Source organism: Suncus etruscus, chromosome 1 (assembly GCF_024139225.1).
Source record: "Suncus etruscus isolate mSunEtr1 chromosome 1, mSunEtr1.pri.cur, whole genome shotgun sequence".
Lineage (NCBI taxonomy): Eukaryota > Metazoa > Chordata > Mammalia > Eulipotyphla > Soricidae > Suncus > Suncus etruscus.
In genome coordinates, this window is record NC_064848.1 from 170,922,972 (window position 1) to 170,945,772 (window position 22,801).

Below are 22,801 nucleotides of genomic sequence, written 5' to 3' on the forward strand. Positions count from 1 at the left end.
CTCCTGGAAGGCTTGGGGGACCATATTAGATGCTGGGAATTGAACCGGGTCGGCTGTTTTCAAGCCTTACCACTGTACTATTGCTCCAGCCATAGCTAGTATTCTTAAAAAAAAAAAAAAAAAAAGGTAAATATATATCCATACAAAAATCTGCACATGAATATCTATAGTATCTTTCCCAGAAACTAATAATAGGGTTGATAAAAATGCTCATTGATAGAATGCTTTCCTCACATGTGGGGGGGAAAGGGTTCAGTCCCTGGCATCTCAAAACACTGGAAATAAACTCAGTGACCACCAATAGACAAAAAATGAACAATTTGTCTGTTTATGAAATGGAGTTCTACTTAGCAGTTAGATGGATCTCCTATACCTGCAGTGGGAACAATTCTCAGTGTGTTGTACTAAAGGGAAAGAGACTTAGAAGACCACTTGCTATTTGACTCACTTCCATGATAGTCCAGGGAATTAATGAACTATCAAGAGTGGTTGTATGGGTGGGAGATGGGGACTTATTATAAGTAAAAGAACACATTTGGGACTAGAGCAATTGTACAGCAGGTAGGGGCTTTGTCTGCCACACAGCTGACCCAGGTTTAGTCTCAGCACTCCTTAGGGTTCCCCAACCTTTGCTAGGACAGAACTATGAGCACAGAGCAAAGAGTAAGCTGTGAACACTACCAGGATACTACATCTTATGATGGTGATTATGTGACTATGAGTTTATAAGAATTCATAAAATTGCCTACAAATGGGCAGTTTTACTGTACATAAATTATACGTCTATGAGCTATATTTTTAAAAACTTTTCCAGGTCCTGGGAGAAAGCTTAACAAACTGGAGGAGTGCTTGCTTTGCATGCAAGAATCCCAAATTTGATCCTTTACCCCACATGGTCCCCTGAGCACTGCCAGGTGTGACCCTAAAAACAAAACAAAGCCCTTTTCATATTTGGAAGCAGTTTATCGTCACTGCTTTCAAGTTTGTAGCTAGCTGAACAGTTGCTGGATTGCTGAGATAATTATCTTTTGGCAGTTTTCCCTTTGGAAGGCTATGTTTCCTTCATACATTTGATGAGCAAACTGTCATGTGGCTTTATTATACTCCCTTTACATTAAAAATGAGTCTGTCTTCACACAGTCTACTTTCAAAGCCTATCATCCTTTTGCCATCTAACTCATTCCTCCGTTCCATCTACTCAGTAAACAAATGTCTTCCAGTGATATTTCTGGTCCGCATCTCAGCTTCTTCTTAATGAAGTGCCTTTTCTCTTGCTCATACTTCCATTTCATTACTTCATTTATTTATCAGCAAACCAGTTTACTTCCTAATTTAGCTTTTATGGAGATGAAGTGATGATGATTTTGTTTGGGGGCCACACCTGGAGGTACTCAGGGACCACTCCCAGTGGAAGTTGTTCCTAGTTTAGGAACTCTTAATTTGTGCATGAAGAGACCATTGGAGCCCCCAAATATTTTGGGCTACATAGACGCTGGTCTTGTCTCTCTAGAGATATAGATCCATTCACCCTTGGATGTATTCCTGGAGAAACATTTACACAGTGATATGTGCTGTACCACTTAAAATTGTTAATTGAAGATTGAATTACTTGTCAGCTTTTAAAAATGTAGCCTCTTAGGTCAAGGAGGAGGCTGTTAGCAGCACCAATTGGATGAGCTGTTGCATTTTATCTTCTCCTTTTCTCTCCCTTCCCTCCTACTCTTTTGTCTTTGCTTCTTTTCTTTGTCCCCAATTTACCACTCCTGTTACTCCCACATTTTATTTCTTAAAGCTATCTTTTTTTTGGGGGGGGGTGGTTTGGGTCACACCTGGCAGTGCTCAGGGGTTACTCCTGGCTCCATGCTCAGAAATCGCTCCCGGCAGGCACGGGGGACCATATGGGATTTGAATCAATGACCTCCTGCATGAAAGGCAAGCGCCTTACCTCCATGCTATCTCTCCAGCCCCATCTTAAAGCTATCTTTCTGGGCCAGAGGCATAGCACACTGTTAGGGTGTTTGCCTTGCATGCACCTGACCTAAGACAGACCTGGGTTCGATTCCTGGCATCCCATATGGTTCCCTAGCCCGCCAGGGACAATTTCTGAACTCAGAGCTAGGAGTAATCTCTGAGCACCACCGGATGTGGCACAAAAACAAAACAAAACCGAAGAAAAGCTGTCTTTCTTTGTTAGCCAAATCTTTATGAATAATCTGATCAATCCCAGAGTCACTTTATTTTTTAGTTTGGTGCAAAAAGAAGTGAAGTGACTGAAAGGCCTCAAACAGTGCTTAGAAGATCCATGGGCCACTGTCATTAATACTTGGTCAGGTGGGCCAGAATGTTCACTGTTTGACCCAGGAATACAGTGCTGCTAGGGCCTGGCGATGCTTGGGGGTCACTAGTACCACACCCAGTGGTGTTCAGGGAGCCATATGGTGCGAGAATTCAACTCCAGTGTTAGCCCTTGCAAAGCAAAACTATCAGCGTGGCCTCTCAGAATGACTTCAGTGTCTGGAATTATGGATGAAGGCCAGTGATGATGATTGCTTGGAAATGTATAAAGTCCCTCTTCAAATCCTCTTTAGAATGGAAATATCCTAGTAAATAGTGGATTGCAGCAAGGAATCAGCTGATGAATTTTTAGATGCAAAAGGGTTTTTGTACTTCCTACTTCTTAAATAGGAGATTGCCCTGCCCCACCTCCAATTGTTTGAAGAAAGATTGAATAAAGGGGAGAGCAATGATTTCATTTTTTATTCTATTGATATGCATCATTGTTTTTCACATCTTCAGCACACGATTGCAAATATTTGCCTATGAGTCTGAGGGTCCCCATCATAATGTGTATACTAGGACAAAAGCAATTTTATAAAAATGGAGCTAAGTTACATCTCTGAAACTTGGAAATCTCAATGCCTATGCTGACAAATATCCTGACAAGTAAATACTACACTCTTTCAGTATTACATAGTGATTTCATTTGCACAAAACCTCACAATGCTCCGCCACTTCAGTCAAACGTCTGGAGCATGGGAGGAAAGGAAGAACGTGTTTATCTTGATCTCCAAAAAGGGATTTAAGGGAGAGCACAGGCGGTATATTAGACTGTTTTCATTGCCTGTCAGCTATGGTAAACCTGAGCTGTCTGCAGTGTCTCTAGATAAGCAACAGCAGCAGAGGCGTTAGCATGTATGTATGATTGCTTTCATTTTTACTTCTTATGTATCTCAAATTTTCTAAAGGCTATGTGTCTCTGCTAATCACTGGCTTTTAGGCAGCACCCTTAATTCTCAGGTCTGCCAGCTTTTACCAAATGAGGAGTTAGATGACGCTTAACTTTATAGAGTAGATGAACTTACTCCCTCAGATGTGGCCCTTGGTTGATTCTCTTGGCCTGGGTGTTCAGTAGACACCCCAAGATGATGCTTGTTTCTAATGTTTTGTGATTCTACTTTTCCACTTGGATCTGGCAAGCAGCTAAATGTGGCCTCAGGAAAGTCACCTTTACTGAAATGACTCCTGGGTTTAAATAGTTACTAATACGTGTTGGGAGGATAAATGGAAAGTTTATATGATGAGGTGGGAAATGTGAGAAGAATAATTTGAGAAATGGAAAATAGCAAACAACGTACCTATAAATGCATGTGTCAGAGTTGAAAAACTGATGAGTGGAGCTTACTTGCTTCCTGGAAACTGCTGGTCAGGATTAATAGGGCAACATTGCAGGCTGCAGTTGTGGTTCTTCTTACAGGGGTGTTTCCCCTTTGCCTTCCTTGCTGCTGACCAGGGTTTGCATGATTGTTGCAACTTGAGCCTTTCAGAGTTAGAATGGATTTTTGGACTAGGCCAGTTTCTGCTTCCTCAGTTAGAGCTTTTGTTGTGAAGGATTCTAAAATCATTAAAACCACTTGAGTCAGCAACGACCCCTATAAATCAGGAGCTATTGTGTGTGCCCTCATTCTACTGGTACGTGCTCGAAACATGCGGTCATCACAGATGAACTAAAGGGTACTGCTTTCTCTTCACCGATTGTTAAGTAGCTATGATGGTTAGCATTTGTTTGTGGTTAGTGAAGCAGATTTCATTTCTGTGTCCTTCTCACCCCCTCACCAACCACAGCTCTCCTGTGTCCAGAGAGCTCTTTGGATACTGTTTATTTATTTTAGAACATTTCCCTTTGATTTCTAAATTTTTTTAATTTTTTTATTTAAACAAATTTATTACATACATGATTGTGTTTGGGTTTCAGTCATGTAAAGAACACCACCCATCAGATTTCTAAATTTAGTGACCCTCCACACATGACAAACATGTTTCTAACCCAAAAGTAATATTCCTGGTTAAATTTCTTTTTGAAACCCAGCAGAGATGAAATGTATTCTGCAGCCTTTTCAGAACAATGCCAAAGCACTAGAACCTGAGTTTCCAATTGTACTGGCAAGACACACTAGGTTATTCAACTCTTGCTTCTTCCAAATGCATGTCCTATTAGTTTGGAGGAGTACGGGGACTGAGGACAGGAGCTCTTTGCCTCTTTGATGAGCAGGGAGAGGTGCCTGATGGAAGTGTATTTGAACAGCCAAGCGTTTCTTGGTCTGCATTGCCCCTTTGTCCAAGATTGGTCGATGGCTAATTTTGGAGAGGTGTGAGAATCTAACTGGTTGGACATTTATCAAATTCTGAAGACACTATTTCATGGGGAGAGAAAACCAAACAGTGCTTCTGAGCAGAAAGATGTCCCCAGTTCACTCTCTTCTAGGCAGCACAGGGTTCTTGGCTTCTTGGCTTCTAGCATAGATTGAGAGTCTCAGATATTCAGGGTCAACACAATGTCTCCTTTTTATCCCCCCCCTTTCCAATTTTATTTTAATAATTAAAAATACTGCTGATCGCACCAAATGACTTCTGGCAGGGAAGCATGCTGTCCCAGAAGGACCAGTTGTGGGCCATCGGGTTTATGACGCCCATAAAACCGGAGCCAGATCAGAGCATGGCCTCCCTGAGTGACAGGGCTCCTGCTTCTGCTGGGGCCCTTCACCAGCTGACTGCTTTGAATATTTGTTGTGGGTGGGTGTTTTGTTGTTTTGTTTCCTGATGCATGTGTGCATGTATATGTGTGCGCACATTTAAAGATATAAACGAAACAGGTATGTAATGCCCTCTGCCTGTTAGAAAGACTAAAGCCATAAAAATAACAAACGGCGTGTATTTGCTAGAATGTCAAAGTTATGAGTTTATTTTGTAATGATGTGCTCCTGCCTTCATGAGGTAAACTGGCCGTGGCGGAGGTGTTATTAGTAATATGGACGCAGTGGAGCAGAAAGCCAAGTGACCGAGAGATCAGTGTATCAGTCAGAGAGAGGGCAAATGGAAAGAGACAGCAGGAGAATGAGAAAAGAGCCTCGGTGCTTGGGCTGAGATTACAGGCGCATGCAAGGAGGCTGGGAGGCCTGTGTCAGTCAGATGGGGTCTCCTCAGGTCTGCCCCATTTCAAAGTCTCCTACAAAGGCATTGCTAGCATGTTACTCAGCTCAGAGCCACACACGAAGACCTATTCTGTACACTGCCTGATTTTTATTTTTATTTTACTTTTTGCTATTCCTTTCAAAGGAGTCTCCTCCACCCATCCTGGTTGAAGTTAAATGGAACCAAGGCCATCTGGGTCACACAGAGGTGATTACTTTGGTCACCAAGTTCCTCAGCCTTTGGAGGGTCTTGATGCACAGGCTCAACCCAGAGTGCAGGAACCTCTCAAAGTGCCTAACAGGAAGGAGCAAAATGGGAATTTAGAAGCAGAATTCGTGGCTCTTTCATTTATTAGCTTCTCCCCAGAGACTGGAAGCAAATAAAAGTTAGTAAGGAAAAAAATTTGGTGTAGTAGTTATTTTCGAAAGGAAGCTGGGAGGGGAACAGAAAAGGTACAATACAGTGAGCGCTCTACAACTGTTTAGAGCTCTCCAGGGCTGCCCCAGATGACTGGCAATTACTACACATTCAGCAGTTTGCAATAGTCAGTGATCAGGCTTCCCGGCTTCCATCTGCTGGGTCAGAAAACCTCCCTCCCTGGAAGAAATTATTAACCAATCTTCAAGGGAAAAAGAAAACCTGCAATTTCCAAGTGCAAGAATATTTTTCCCCTCTCTTCCTTAAAGGGAACTTTGTGGTTTCCAGTTATTGGTGCCCTTGGACCTCACAAGGGTTAAACTCTTGCAGGGGGACACCAGGAACTAGGGCCCTGAATTCCCTAGAACCTTGGGAGAGAAGGATGGAGGCGAGGCAGGCTTGGGTATAAATCACTGCTCTGCATCCAGTACACAAAGAAGGCTTTCGCCTCAAGGGCTCATGTGTAGATCATGAGTTGCTTCAGGGTTTTACCAGCTTAGTGCTTATGTGTGAGGACCAACTTTAAAAATCAAATGTAAGGAGAAAGGCAGCCCTTACAGCATCTCTTTAACTCTAACCAACTTGTCACTAAAGATTTTCAAAAGATGAGTATGTCATAGCAGCTTTGCCAGGGTTGGGACAAAGATGTAGTCTCGGGGTGCGAGACCTCTCCTATTCTTGCAGTTTCAGCGCAAAGTCAAAGGATACCTCAAATATCTGTGCAGTTGAGGAGTGAGGGTGGATTGCTAATTTTTCTATTGCAGCAATATATGTGATGGCTAAATCTTTTGCTTTCAGTTTTCATTTTTAGGATAAAAGTCCAAATAGCATCCCTTCTCTGCCTCCCCTTCCACAGCAGCCCAGAAAGACTGGAATCACTGTCTTATGGAGTAAAGTACCATTTTCACAAGAACTTGGAAATGCAACTTGTCTTTATTTATGACAAAGTGAATGTCTTTCCTCTTGCTTGTTTTCCTAGGTTCTTGGGCGGGAGGTATACACCTCCAACAACCAGTTGGGGGGCATCCAGATCATGCACAACAATGGAGTTACCCACAGCACTGTCTGTGATGACTTTGAGGGAGTGTTCACGATCCTGCACTGGCTGTCCTACATGCCTAAGGTGAGCCCTTCTACCATCACTAACAAAGTCCATCACTCACTTCCTTGTGCTTGGACATGCCCTTTTGTGGGATAAGAGATGGGCCACTCCCACCGGTTCTCAGCAATATCTCCCAAACTCAGTGTTCTGGGATTCTCTCTGGTGAAGCTAGAGTTCAAACCTTGGCTTTCTGCTTACAAAGCATACATTCAGACTTTTGATATAACTCTCTAGCCTCAGTTGAGACATATTTTTATTTTGTTGAGTTTTGTTTGTTGCCACTTTTGGGTCCCACCCTAGCTGTGCTTAGGTCTTATTCCTGGCTTTACCCTCAAGGATTACTCCCTTTTTTTTTTTTTTTTTTTTTCGGTTTTTCGGGCCACACCCATTTGATGCTCGGGTTACTCCTGGCTAAGCGCTCAGAAATTGCCCCTGGCTTGGGGGGACCATATGGAACGCTGGGGGATCGAACCACGGTCGCAATCTTTCCTTGGCTAGTGCTTGCAAGACAGACACCTTACCTCTAGCGCCATCTCGCGGGCCCCAAGGATTACTCTTGACTGGGCTCATGGCACTGCCAGGGTCAACAGCATGCAAGGCAAATGTCCTACCTCCTATACCCTCACTCTGGCCCTGAGCATGTTTTATTTTGGTTGTTTGTTCGGATTGCTTTTTGAAGGGCGGGCAGAGTACATACCTAACAACACTCAAGACTTACTCTTTTGGGCCCGGAGAGATAGCACAGTGGCATTTGCCTTGCAAGCAGCCGATCCAGGACCAAAGGTGGTTGGTTCGAATCCCGGTGTCCCATATGGTCCCCCGTGCCTGCCAGGAGCTATTTCTGAGCAGACAGCCAGGAGTAACCCCTGAGCAATACCGAGAGTGACCCAAAAACCAAAAAAAAAAAAAAAAAGACTTACTCTTTTGAAAGGAATCACTCCTGGCAAGACCAGGGGACCAGATGCAGTTTCTGGTGACTGACCCTGGGCTTTCACTTGCAAAGTATCTGCTCCAGCCTGTTTAGCTATCTTTCTATCCAAATTTTTTTTCTTAAAATCAGTCCTGGCTTCTGCCTTTAAATTGCCTGTGAATTCCATTGATTATGCCTCTTCCTGATGTTTCAGCCTTAGAAACCTTCCTGAACTAACTATCCTGAGCTCAGATCCAGGTATAGGTGGGCCTTCTGGTAGCTTTGCTCCTCTGTAGTCATCATCCATCCCTTTGAAAATTTTCTCAGAAAACCTGAGCACTGAAATTAAGAGTCAAAGGGGGGCTGGAGAGATAGCACAGTGGTAGGGTGTTTGCCTTGCACGTAGCCAACCCAGGATGGACGGTGGTTCAAATTCCAGCATCCCATGTGGACCCCCGTGCCTGCCAGGAGCGATTTCTGAGCACAGAGCCAAGAGTAACCCCCTGAGCGCCAATGGGTGTAACAACAACAACAAAAAAAGATGGGTGTAACAAAAAAAAAAAAAAAGAGTCAAAGTGAGTGCTCAGCTTCATTCCAGGCTTCAGTACCTACTTGAGGGCTTGTTCATCGCCCTCAGGGCCAGGCACATATTTGGGATGCTTTTAGCCAATGATCAGGACAAATTGGTCTCAGTCCGTACTGTGACATCCTAGCCACAAGTTGCTAAATTGTCAGATATGCCTGTTGTTTACTTCTGTGCTCTCTTCCTCTCTGTCCCCATTTCTAGAGTGTGCACAGTTCTGTTCCTCTTCTGAACTCCAAGGATCCAATCGATAGAATCATCGAGTTTGTTCCCACAAAGGCTCCATATGATCCCCGCTGGATGCTAGCAGGCCGTCCTCATCCAAGTATGTTGTATTTAAAGGACTCAATTGTGCCCTGGTCCTCAAGATTTCAGTATGCAACATTATAGCCTGGGACAAATAAGGCAGAACTAAGTAAATTGAGATGAGAAATCATATGGTGGGGAGGTGGGGAGGCTATCTGAAGAAAATAAAGTGGGAAACTTTTCATGAGCAAATGAAAAATAAGTGAAATAAGATTTACAAATCAACCAGTTACAGATACTTTCCTTGTGTTTATTCCGATATTTAAAGAGCTTATTACTTAATGGGTTCAAAAACTTTAAAACTGTTAAAAATAAGCTATAAAAGCTTATAGAAGTGAAAGACCAGACCCTATCTTGAGGTTGATTTTGTTTCCCCCTAACTTCAAAGAGAACAGCTAGTCCATGTTAGGTAAACTTATATTCTCATTTGTCAGTCCATTTCACTATAACAAAGCTATCTTATTAGGAAATTATTTGGTGAAGCTCCGAATTCCCCTGCTCTGTTTTAAATCTAGTTTTTAATCTTTTGACTTTATTTGAGGAAGTATTTACTCATTTTTGTGTGTGTAATATAGCTATTTAAAAGGCAAGCCAGCTAAAAAATGGGAATGAAGGTAATTTATTAAATTTTAGTCATTGAAATTTTGTTGAAAAAAGAACTTCAAGGGGCCGGAGAAATAGCATGGAGGTAAGGCGTTTGCCTTTCATGCAGAAGGACGGTGGTTCGAATCCCGGCATCCCATATGGTCCCCTGTGCCTGCCAGGGGTGATTTCTGAGCATAGAGCCAGGAATAACCCCTGAGCAGTGCCGAGTGTGACCCAAAAACCAAAAAGAAAAAAAAAAAAGAACTTCAAAAGGAAGTATTGATAATTATTTGTTTATTAATGCACCTTTATTTTAAAAAATTTGTATGACTCACCTGAGATAGTTCAAAAGTTGTTGATGGTTGAGTTTCAGTCATACAATGTTCCAACATCTATCCCTTCACAGGACATTGTTCTTTTTCTTCCCTCTACACCACCACCACCACCACCAGAATGCCTCTATGCTTTTCTTCTTTCTGTCTGTCTGACCCTCCTCACCTTCTCACCCTTTTTTTTCTTTTAGGTGCCATGATATTCAATGCTGTTACTGAAAAGATATCATACATTATCATTTTACCTCCTTTCAGCACCAAGTTCTTGTCTAGAGTGATCATTTCCAACTATTATTGTCATAGGGTCCCTTTTCTGTCTTAACTGCACTGCCCCCACCCATGATCTTTGGCTATTAGTCTAATCTATTGTTTGTTTTTGTTTACATCCCACAAATGAGTATGATCATTCTGTCTGCCCCTTTGACTCATTTCACTTAGCATGAATGAAATGTCTCTCCATGATAAGCAAATTACTCATCTGTTGTTGGGCACTTGGATTGTTTTCAGATTCTAACTATTCTGAATAGTGCTACAATGAACATAGAAGTGCAGGTGCCTTTTCTGCATTGTGTTTTTGGGCCCATGGAATATATTTTCAGAAGCAGCTGAGAAATTTTCATATTGGCTAGACCAGTCTACATTCCCACCAGCAGTGAATGAGCGTCCCTTTCTCCCTGCATCCATGCCAGCACTGGTTGTTCTTATTCTTTTTGATGTTTATACCTTTATTAATACAGGCTTTATTGGTGTCGGAGAGAAGGTACAGTGAGTAGGACATTTGTTTTGTACACAGCCTGACCCATCCTATATGGTTCCCTAAACACCACCAGGAGTAATTTCTGGGTACAGAAAGAGAAGTAATCCATGAACACTGGTATTTTGGGTATTTCCCCAAAACAAAACAAGCAAATAAGGGTTTTATTAATAAATAAATTATTCATAAGAAATTCTATTTTTGGGCCCGGAGAGATAGCACAGCGGCATTTGCCTTGCAAGCAGCCAATCAGGACCAAAGGTGGTTGGTTCGAATCCCGGTGTCCCATATGGTCCCCCGTGCCTGCCAGGAGCTATTTCTGAGCAGATAGCCAGGAGTAACCCCTGAGCAACGCTGGGTGTGGCCCAAAAACCAAAAAAAAAAAAAAAAAAAAAAAAAAAGAAATTCTATTTTTATAGAGGTCCACACCTATAGTACTCAGAGCTTACTCCTGACTCTCTGCTCAGGGGTCATTCCTGGCAGGCTCAGGATACAATCTGGGGTGCTTGTGGCACCCACTCTGAGCCTGGTAGGACTATAAAGCAACTCAGAAACATAATCTTTATTGAGCTTACCATGTCTCCTAGATGCAACGAGATCATTGTGAGGATTCAGAGAAGTTAAGTGATTTCTGGAAGATCACACAGCTATTAGGAGATTAGAACTTAGTCTGAAGCCAAATTATAGATAGTGTCAAAATGTAACCCCCAAACGATTTTAATTTAAAATTTTTTTTTTTTTTTTTTGGTTTTTGGGCCACACCCATTTGACGCTCAGGGGTTACTCCTGGCTATGTGCTCAGAAATCGCCCCTGGCTTGGGGGGACCATATGGGACGCCGGGGGATCGAACCGCAGTCCTTCCTTGGCTAGCGCTTGCAAGGCAGACACCTTACCTCCAGCGCCACCTACCCGGCCCCTTAATTTAAATTTTTACTTGTTTTTAGTATCCTTGCTAATCTTAGCAAGACTAAATAGATTTTCTTATATATATGGTAAAATCAATATAGTAATCCTTTCCCTATATCTCATTTCTATACCACAATTTTGGCTAAAAGCTATGAGTATAAGATACTAATCAGCCCTCATTCAGAACTATTAGGAAGAATTCAGAACACTTAAAGAGTTTCCTTTAGAAATATGGAAAGTCATATTGGCTGGTTTCTAGCGTACTGTATTTTTCAGCATATAAGACGACTTTGAAACAAAAAAAGTCAACTGAAAATTGGAGGTCGTCTTATATGCCGAGTATATCCCGAAAAAAGTTTCAATATGCCGCTAAATGAAAATTGTTTGATTATTGCCACAGAACGAATTTTCCAACTCGATCCTGCACCAATCACTGCAAGGCTGCTCGGACCGCCTCTCTAATTCAGCCAATTCAAGCAGGCTTTTTATGCATGCAAATTAAACAATATTCTGGACCGGAATCTACACTGTAAAAAGCCTGCTCAGATTGGCCAGAGTCAGAGAGGAAGTCTATTACAGTATAACCTTTGAACCTTTGCTTGTTGTGATTGGCTCACTGTGGTACATGAGCACAGGAACATATGCAGCACATGCAGCACAGAACGTTCTGTCTGAAACAGCAAATATAGGCCTAAACCCATGTTTTAACTGCAGAATTAAGGGGTCGTCTTATACACCAGCAAATACGGTACCTGTCTGAACTGAACATGATCTGTTTTTTTGTTTGTTTGGTTGGTTGGATTTTTTTGGTAAAAATACACTTATTGACACTGGCAAAGAAATTGGTGTTGAAACATTATATGCAGGAAACTCAATCTTGCATAAGTGTGTAAGTGTTTAAAAATAATTATATAACCATAGCTGATCAATGATCTATCACCCTCACTCAACAGACAGAACAGGAAGATTTTTGTTTTGCTTTTGGTTCTTGGGCCATACCTGGCAGTGCTGTGGACTTACTCTCCTGACTATGGTCAGAGATCACTCCTAGTAGTGCTGAGGGTACCCTCTAGGGTGTTGGGGCACAAATCTCAGTTGCCTACAATGCAAGACAAGAAGATTTTGAAAGAAAAGAATATTTCCAGCTTGAAATGGAAATAAGCCCCCAAATTACTGTTGTTGAAGTAAGAGTAAAGTTAAGTTTTCAAAATCATCATGTATTTAGTCAGTTTAGTTTAAACTCTTCATCAAAATTTGAGCTCTCTTTCATGGAGTGAGCTGATATGTGTGTGTGGATAGGTATTATCCCAGCCATTATTAATGAGATCCACTAAATAAAATGAAATTGTGATAAACTAAGTTTTCTGTTTTGGGATAATATTTTTTCATCGACTCCCTAGCAATTCATCCTGCTGTCTATGTGTAGCTAACACTCGCTCCCAAATCGAGTGACTTCAGATTTTAATTTAGTGGAAGCGTTAAAGAAAGCAGATGATTCCTTGTGATAAGTTAAAGCAGATATCTTCTAGGTGAAAAGTTAAAGTCATTTATTAAAGGAGATAGTGCTGTGATATTCTTCAAACTGACGCCCAACACGAGACCAGAATCTAAACGATCGGCTTTGAGTTCACGATAGAGAGATAATTTTGAAACGGATGATCACATTTTACACTGGGGCCATAGAGGCAAGGAATGTAGAACACAGTAATTACAAGTTTAGTCTTGATAAAACACTCTCCATCCTGTTTAAGTCAGCAGAGGTTAGCTTGCTCGGATCTCCACTTTTAATTGGTTTTGGACTTGGACTTTTAGGGGGCAGAGGGCCTATGTTCAAATTAGAAGAATCCCTAAGAAACTGTGAGCTGAGAGGGCAAGCTAGGAAACAGTTGTTTGCAGAAGCTTTTGTGGGACCTTGGTCAAATATGGATGCCTGTGGAATTGAATTTTTTTTTCTTCTTAAACTTAGATATTAAAAGTTACCTATCTTACCATCAAAGGAAATTCTGTGAGAAATTAATAACCTCAACTGTTAAATTTTCACTCTCTGTTGAGAGTATATGGGCTTGGTCCTTTCTTGTAGAAAGAATATACTTTTCATCTGCAAATAAGGTGGCCCTTTCTTGCTGTTTTTCAGGCAGAGAAGCTTGGCTCTCATTTAATCATTAATATTTAGCGTTTGTTTTGTCTTCAACTTTCCATTGAAAGGAAATCAGAAAATCAAGCAAAACTGTAAACTTAATTCTTAAAAAAGTAACAAACATTTTGAAAACATCTTTGTGTTGGGGGGGGGGTTGTTTTTGTTTTGTTTTGTTTTGGGGCCATACCCGGTGACGCTCAGGGCTTACTCCTGGCTATGCACTCAGAAATCGCTCCTGGCTTGGGGGACCCTATGGGATGCCAAGGATTGAACCAAGGTCCTTCCTGGATCAGCTGCGTGCAAGGCAAATACCATACAGCTGCACTATCTCTCTGGCCCCTTGAAAACAACTTTAATGACTTGGCTACCTTTTGACAAATGTTTGCATATGGGGGGCGGGGGAAGCCAAGTTATTTATTTAAAAGCACGCAAACTCTTCTAGCTGAACTCCATCATTTAACAATAAATGATACTTTTGCTGATAAATGAATCTTCTCATCCAGCTCGCAAATGAAATAGGGTATGATGTCTGAAGGTGGATGAACATTCAATTGCTTAATGCTTCCATCTATTGTAATATGGTTCAAAGCAACAACCTTCCCCGCAAATAATCCTCCAAATCCAAACTTAGTTTTGTCATTTCCAGTGCATTTTCAATGAATTGACTATCTTCACTCTTTGTTTTCTTTTTTTTTCATCCTATAGCTCAGAAAGGTCAGTGGCTGAGTGGATTTTTTGACTATGGCTCTTTCTCGGAGATCATGCAACCCTGGGCCCAGACTGTGGTAGTAGGAAGAGCCAGGTAAGAATTCTTTTATTTTTCAAACTTTTCCTCTGAGCTCCAAACCAAGGATAGACAGGACCATGACTGTATAAGTTTCCACCAAGAATTTTCTCTTTGTGGAAACTTTGTAAGAATATTAGGGGCCGGGCGGTGGCGCTGGAGGTAAGGTGCCTGCCTTACCTGCGCTAGCCTAGGAGACGGACCACGGTTCGATCCCCCGGCGTCCCATATGGTCCCCCAAGCCAGGAGCGACTTCTGAGCGCATAGCCAGGAGTAACCCCTGAGCGTTACCGGGTGTGGCCCAAAAACCAAAAAAAAAAAAAAAAAAAAAAAAAAAAAAGAATATTAGATTATAGTCATGCCCAAGGCATCATAACTGGAGCTCTGGCTTCCAGTCATCATTTTGTGTGTCACTCCACTGATGTGTTGAATCTGAAATCTGAAAATTGGCCAACTTTTTTTTTTTTTTTATAATGCTGAAAGAAAAGCTTTTTCGGTGCTGTAAAGCTTGACTACAATAGACACAACCCACCAGGTGACCCTCCACACTTCCTTAAAAAGATCATTTCCTTTCAGGAGAAGGTGACAAATGACTCAAAATCACCATTCTCTGAGTTTCATAAGAGAAGTTCCTCCTTCATAGCATTCAGATGATTTAAGTTGCAAATGCATTATATTGGTTTATCATCAGATTTGAATTGGGGGTGGGGTGGGCAGGAAAGGTTGACCCGAAACAGGACGTGAGTAAAAGAAGCTAGAATAGGTTGCCTGGATACCTGTATTTTTCAAGAGGGAAATTGAAGTTTCTATTAAATTTTAATACCCTCTCTAAGAAGTGCTTCACTCAACAGCCAGCTCTGCACGAAATAATCTGTAGCGCTCCCTATAACGAGCACCTGCCAAGGCTGATCTTAATCTCACTCAGTGCTGCAGAGACGAGCTGCCCCAGGGACCCACATCTGGAGCTCACCTTCCTCTCGGGGGCAATCAGTTCTCCTTATCTTGGTGAAAAGTGGCACCTGCTCAAGATTCTCAAACATGCCACATTGGGTTGAGATTTAGATTCTAGTTTTGAAATAAAATTCTATGCTTTGTGGTTCTCTCTCTACCACAGGTCAGCATGCCTCCTACAGCCAGTTGCAGGGCACCATCAGATGGCCAGTCCCACAGACAAGGTTTTCCACTACAGCTCTAGAGGGGAGTCAGGACTGGAGTGATCCCTGACAAACACTCAGGGACTAGTCTCCATTTTCTCTGGCCTCACAGACCTTCTACCTCACCAGGGACTTCAGGGTCCCAGTGATGATTATTGTTTAAGTCTAGTCAAGTCCCCACTGGATGACATGATGGAATACTCTAGCAAGAGAGCCATTCCACCCAGATTCTGTGGCTTTGTTACATATAGACCTCAAATCACATGAGAGCCAACATTTTAAAAGGATTTGTCTTATCTATTTTGCTGCTGTGTTCTGTCTTTAAACGAGAGAGAGAGAGAGAGAGAGAGAGAGAGAGAGAGAGAGAGAGAGAGAGAGAGAGAGAGAGATTAAGTCTCTAAAAGCCAAACCTTTGTTTAGATCTTTAAGATCCTCCCATGAGGAAACAAGAATATAACACATTACACTTATAACTGAAAGAATAGGGATTGTTCTGCAACCAAGATCAGTCAAGATTGTCTTTGGTTAGCTCTGCCATTGTTTGTTGTAACATTCACTGACTTCTTCCTTTCTTTTCTTCTGATGAGTTCTGAGCTTCTTACTCCAAACACATACACATGCTCACCAGTATATAAAACACAAATGGAGCTACCTTCTTTCAAAAGCAATGGCATTTCGAGAAATAAATATAAATGTATTCTTCTGGGATTGTTACTGTAAGTGCTGCCAAAACTCATCTTTGGTATGTATGTTTGGAATATGTGTGCTATTGGCTGTAAATTGTCTTTTATTATTCCATGGCACCTTGTCCAGGGACACACTATAAAACAAGATGTAGCATCTTCATGTGCTAGCCTGATAAAATTTATATGAAGTATAATAGAAAACAGAAGTTGTTCTGAGCTGTTTTCAAGTTCAATAAATAACTGTAATACTCGGATAAAGATGTTCTTTATTAGGTCACATGGGCCCTAATATATAAGTTATAAGTTACCGATTTAGGGTGGCTTTTGCAATTACAAGTTTCCAGCTGGATTGTTAATCATTGTGAACAGGAATATTTCTGAACCCTCCTGTGTACCTCCTGCTCGTTGTCTGGTTGTCTAGAGGGCTTTTGATTCTGATTCAGTGCAGGCAAGTGACAAAGGGGTGGGTGGTCCCCTCTCAGGCCCTTGTCAGGCCTCCATTTCCAGTAGCCAGTGTAACAACCAAGGACCATCCTTCATGAAAAAGTTTGTTATGGAGATGCTGTGGGGAATGCTAGACTATATAACCCATCCCAGCCCAACCCTAAGGAATTTGGCTTAGAAACTGAAGATTGAATCATATTTTCCAAAGTAAGGTCTCACCCTTGACATTGTCTGTTTCTGTTGTCCTTCCTCTCCCTCTCATTCCCACACCTTTTCTCACTATCCTTTCTCCTCTTTTTATACTTTCCTCTTTTCTCTATTTTCTGGTGTATTTTAGGACATCCTTGTTCTGACTAGCATGGAAGGGTAAATGTACAGTGCAGAAGCTTTTAGCTCATGAACATTTCATTTATTTTTTAATCATTGTAGTTTGGAGATAGACTTTGACTATAGATCACCCATTTCACCAGAATTATTACTAAAATTTCTGGCTCATTGATATCTTCCAGTGAAAGAAACTGCTAAGAAATCATTCGACTACTTTCCTATGTTTGACTCATTGGGACAGTGCGCCGGGCCTCCCACCCCATAGTGTTTAGGGACTCCAGGGACCACTTCCAATGACACTCCACTGTTCTTTAGGCCTAAACACAACCCTGCTCCAGACCTGTAGTGCCAGAGACCACCAGTGTCATACCTGGTGATACTCAGGGTTATGCACTGCTGGGATCAAACTTGGCTCTTTTGTATACAGAGCTGTCTCACTGACCCACTGCTATTTCTCATTATTCCCATAAACTGTCATAAACTGTCATTCTGTACCAGCAGCAGCAGCCATTAGAAACAATTTCAGGATCCTGCTACCATTCAGAACATTTCCTTCCATCTTCACAAAAGAGATGCTCTGGAAAAAACTAAGACATTTCGTTTAGCAGCCATAAATAAGTAATGAGTATGCATACAAGCATGCAAGGCCGTTGGGTCTGAATATGAACGTTCCCCTTGGTTTGGACTTAGCTTGTGGTTGGAAAGAGTCATTTCCCACCCTATTACAAAGTTTTACTATCTTTGCCAATTCCATAGACTTTCAGCACCGATCCCAGATCTCCAGTGTTTTGATATGGGGCTGAAAAATAAATGAGTCACTGTAAATTGACATTGGGTTCTTAAGTGGCTTTTTTTTTTCTTCATCTTTAAACAGGCTAGGAGGAATACCAGTGGGAGTGGTTGCCGTAGAAACCCGAACAGTGGAACTCAGTATTCCAGCTGATCCTGCAAACCTGGATTCTGAAGCAAAGGTAGATCACCTAAATTCCCTCTGTGCTTTGCTTAGGATTATGTCTCCCTTCTTCATGGCCTGCTGATACCTTGGGAACAAACCACTTTGCAATCCACCAGTTTTATAGGAAAGGGCAACAGCTTTGGATAATTTCAGTCTATTCTGTGCTCAATATTAAAATGGCTGTGTAGACTACAAGCTAACTTTGGCCTGAAAGAATTTAATAGTTATTTAGTGGTTGGCACTAAAAAGCTACTGACTTTGGTTGGAAAGGTGGGCTTACAGAAAGGCAATTGAAATAATGCTGAGGGGTACTTCACTTGCAGATTTTCTGAGCACCACATGACAGGTGATAAGGAAGTCTTCCCTTTCCCAATCTGAACACCACAGGCCATTCTTTTTAAAGGGGTGTATTCCGTTTTGTATCCTGACAACATCCACAAAATGAAGATTAGAGAGTAGGACATAGATTATTCAGTAGCATCCATGTCACATCAGTGTCCTGTTGATTAACTACAGTCCAGAAAGTTGAGCCTAGTAGAGGTGAAAAGACTTAGACACTATTGCTCAGTTGATCTGCTTTTGAAGAGGGGTGTATTGCATCAGGAAGGCCGGAACAAGGATTTCATTCTTCCATTAAAAGCAGTGAGGAATCCTGCTTGCAACTAGAACAGTGGTGTGATCAACATTTACAAAGATCTAACAAATCCAGGATTCTTTTTAACTTCAAAGGTGATCTTTGTTTATAGTGGGTTTGATTTTGTTTGTTTGGTTTTATTAAAAGGTTTTTAATCAGTAAAACCTTGTTCATCTTGGAGAGACTACCCCTCGATTTGTTGTTAATTATGTCTTTCTTTTTTGACTTACCCCATAGATAATCCAGCAGGCTGGACAAGTTTGGTTCCCAGACTCTGCTTTTAAGACCTTTCAAGCTATCAAGGACTTCAACCGTGAAGGGCTACCTTTGATGGTTTTTGCCAATTGGAGAGGCTTCTCTGGTGGAATGAAAGGTGACTGGCATGGTTCTGGACAGGAAGGGCATAAATGATTTGAAGGAGGTGTGTTGGGTCACACTTGTTGGTACACTAAGGTTGCTCTAGGCTCAGCTCAGGAGACTGTGCCGTATTGTGATCAAACCTGGGCCTGCCACATGCCAGAAAAAAAAAACCAAAAACATGGTTTCTACCTTTGAGCCATCATCCCAGACCTCTATATTGGGCAGTTTGTATGGATATCTTGACGATCTGTCACCATAGGTTTTGATAAAATATTCTCCCTCTGAGGCACTTTCTGAGGTTCAATTTAAAGGAGAAAATTCAGTATGCTTCACAATTCTGTACAGAATTTCAGTGTACCCTAGGTGAGATGGTTCCACGGGTGAATAATGAACTGCTCTTATGGTCCTGGGTAAAGCTGGTTATACTAAGATTACCCCTAGCACATGGCTTAAGCAGGGGTCTCAAACTCAATTTACCTGGGGGCCACAGGAGGCAAAGTCGGGGTGATCCTTGAGTGCAAAGTCAGTAGTAAGCCTTGATCATTGGGGGTGTGACCCAAACATCTAAAACAAAACAAAACAAAAAAAGATTCCTCTAGGGCAGGGCCACAAAATGTTGTACGGAGGGCCGCAAATGGCCTGTGGGCTGTGAGTTTGAGACCCCTGGGTAACCTCTGAAAGCCCCTAACAAAGATTCTCTCTCTCTCTCTCTCTCTCTCTCTCTCTCTCTCTCTCTCTCTCTCTCTCTCTCTCTCTCTCTCTCTCTCCCCCCCCTCTCCCCCTCTCCCCCTCTCCCCCTCTCCCCTCTTAAAAGCAGTAAATTATCCTCCTGACACCTAGAGTAGTGGTGTGATATGGATTTATAAAAGGGAGCATTTAACAAATACTCCTTTTGTCACATACTCTCTTTTGGGGGGACTTATTCTTTAGCATTTGGTAATGGTCAAGATAGATACCGAAATTAACCTTCACGAGAAGAAAGCAAACAAATTGCACCAGAAGCTTTTCACTGCAGTAATTTGAGATGTGTTTTATTTATCCAAAAACAGCCCTGGGCCCGTGGCTCCAGCCTATTAGACCATTATTATAAAGGCTCTGCTGTGCACTAGGAGAATTGCTTAGTGATTAGGCAACCAGTATCACCATTTAGTAAGACTCCTCAGAGTGCAAAACCACTGTAGACAGTTCAGGAAAGCCGAAGGAAACACACTTTACCTTTCATAGTGATGAAGGTCTGAATTCAGTGGCTGACTCATGGAAGGGTTGGGTGTGCTAGTGAGTGTCAGCTTTATCCATTGCAGGAGAACTCAAGGTTCAGAAGTAATAGAATGGGCTAACAGGGCAGAGGAGTTGCTATACTGGAATAAATGCTGAGTGCTGAAGACAAACTGTTAAAGAATGAACTCTTGGTAGGGCTTGCAGCAGGAGCATCTCTAACTGAGAAAGGGAAAGCCATTTTACAGATGGTTAACTTTGTGTAGAGAAAGATAAAGGCTTTTGCCAACAACTTGCATATACCTAGTTGAAAAAAAGCACTGTATAGCCTTTTGTTTGTTTTTGGTTATTAAGGGTTTTTTGAAAAGTACTTTTGGCAATTTTACCCAGCCATGCTAATGGTGATTCCTCGCTCTGTACTCAGAAGTCACTTCTGGCAATGCACAGACAGCCATCTGCTTATGTGGGATCAAACTGAAGTCAGCTATATTGAAAGCAAATGCCTGACTTCCTGTAATGTCTCTCAAACCTGACTTTTCATTTTATTTTATTTTATTTTATTTTATTTTTTGGTTTTTAGTCCACACCCGGTGATGCTCAGGGGTTACTCCTGGCTATGCGCTCAGAAATTGCTCCTGGCTTGGGGGACCATATGGGATGCCAGGGTATCGAACCGTGATCCGTCCTAGGCTATTGCAAGCATGACCTGCTCCGGCCCCAAGCCTGACTTTTATTTGGAACTTGGATGCATTTTTTATTAATTATGCTTTTGTGTTTGTTTTTGGGCCACACCTGGCAGTGCTCAGGGATACTCCTGGCTCTCCTCTTAGAAATCGCTCCTGGGGGCCAGAGAGATAATATGGAGGTAAGGCGTTTGCCTTTCATGCAGGAGGTCATCGGTTCGAATCCTGGCATCCCATATGGTCCCCTGTGTATGCCAGGGGTGATTTCTGAGCATAGAGCCAGGAGTAACCCCTGAGCGCTGCCGGGTGTGACCCAAAAAACCACAAAAAAAAAAAAAAGAAAGAAAAAAGAAAGAAATCACTCCTGGCAGGCTCGGGGACCATGGGATGCTAGGAATCAAACCTGACTCTGTCCTGGGTTGGCTGCATGCAAGGCAAATGCCCTACCACCATGCTATTGCTTCAGCCCCATTTTTTTAATTTTATGTTATTGTAACAATTGTGATCTTCCCATTTTTATTTTTTAAGAAGAACTAACAATTTTATACCTCTGATGGAAGATTTGGGCTAAGGCATGCAATTGCTATTTGTATACTTTTTTAAACAATCAAGATGAATTCTTTTTTTGTTTTGTTTTGTCTTGTTTTGGGGCCATCCTCAGCTGCTAGCACTCAGGGTTTACTCCTGGCTCTGCACTCAGAAATCACTCCTATCAGGCTCCTGGGACTATATGAGATACTGGGGATCGAACCCGGGTCTATCCCATGGTGGCTGCATGCAAGGCAAATGCCTTACCTCTGTGTTATCACTCTGGCCCCTCTTTTTTGTTTTGTTTGTTCAAGATGAATTCTTTTTTTAATTGATCTGATTTAAAATGCTTTGTGATTTTGAGAATATATTAAGTCAGTCCATGGAGCTGGAGAGGTAGTATAGCATGCAGTATTTGCCTTGCACATGGCCAATCTGGGTTCAATCCCCAGCATCTTATATGGTCCCCTGTATGACCAGGAGTAATCCTTGAGCATAATTGGGTATGGCCCCTCAAAAACAAAACAAGTAAGTCAGTCTTACATACTTTTGTTGACTTCCTGTGTCTAAGAAACTATTGCTAGCTACTTCAGAGAAAAGTCTAAAATAGGTGCCAGAGGGACCAATACAGCAGGCAGGACACTTGCCTTGCACATGTTCAACTTAGGTTTAATTCCCACAACCCAGTATGGTCCCCAAGGACCCATCAGAAATCAGTATTTCTGAGTACAGAGCCAGAATTCAAACCTGAACACCCTGAATAATGAGACCCTATAACTAAAATATAAAATACATATTTATTATATTTGTATTTTATGTATTAAATATATTATAACTGCATATGTGTACATAATATATGATATGTATATCACTGAGTTCAGACAAAATGATAACTGTATTTTGGGGCCGGAGAGATAGCATGGAGGGATGCCATTTGCCTTGCATGCAGAAGAACGGTGTTTCGAATCCTGGCATCTCATATGGTCCCCCGAGCCTGCCAGGAGCGATTTCTGAGCATAGAGCCCGGAGTAACTTCTGAGTATGGCCAGGTGTGACCCAAAAAAGCCGAAGGAAAAAAAAAAAAATACTGGGCCTGGAGAGATAGCACAGCGGCGTTCGCCTTGCAAGCAGCCGATCCAGGACCAAAGGTGGTTGGTTCAAATCCCGGTGTCCCATATGGTCCCCCGTGCTTGCCAGGAGCTATTTCTGAGCAGACAGCCGGAGTAACCCCTGAGCACCGCCGAGTGTGACCCAAAAACCAAAAAAAAAAAAGAAAAAAAAATACTATATTTAGATTGTTTTTTATGAGGGGGAGAGCTGAAACTTCTTCCTATGTTTTTTCAGGGGGGTTGTTTTTTTTTTTGTTTTGGGGCCACACCCTGTGATGCTCAGGAGTCACTCCTGGTTCTGCGCTCAGATATCGCTCCTGGCTTGGGGGACCATATGGGATGCTGGGGATTGAACCCGAGTTCATTCTAGGACAGCTGTGTGCAAGGCAAAACGCCCTACCTCTGTGCTACCACTCAGGC

General features: G+C 42.1%; 1 protein-coding gene across 1 annotated transcript in view; it reads left to right on the plus strand.

Moving 5' to 3' along the window:
• ACACA (acetyl-CoA carboxylase alpha) overlaps positions 1-22,801 on the plus strand; it is a 276,321-nt gene that overhangs the window by 218,452 nt on the left and 35,068 nt on the right. Inside the window, exons 44-48 of the mRNA XM_049772768.1 lie at positions 6,866-7,009; positions 8,686-8,806; positions 14,208-14,304; positions 17,772-17,868; positions 18,724-18,859. Of these exons, the coding sequence (XP_049628725.1) occupies positions 6,866-7,009; positions 8,686-8,806; positions 14,208-14,304; positions 17,772-17,868; positions 18,724-18,859 (595 nt within the window). The remainder of the gene's footprint in view (positions 1-6,865; positions 7,010-8,685; positions 8,807-14,207; positions 14,305-17,771; positions 17,869-18,723; positions 18,860-22,801) is intronic.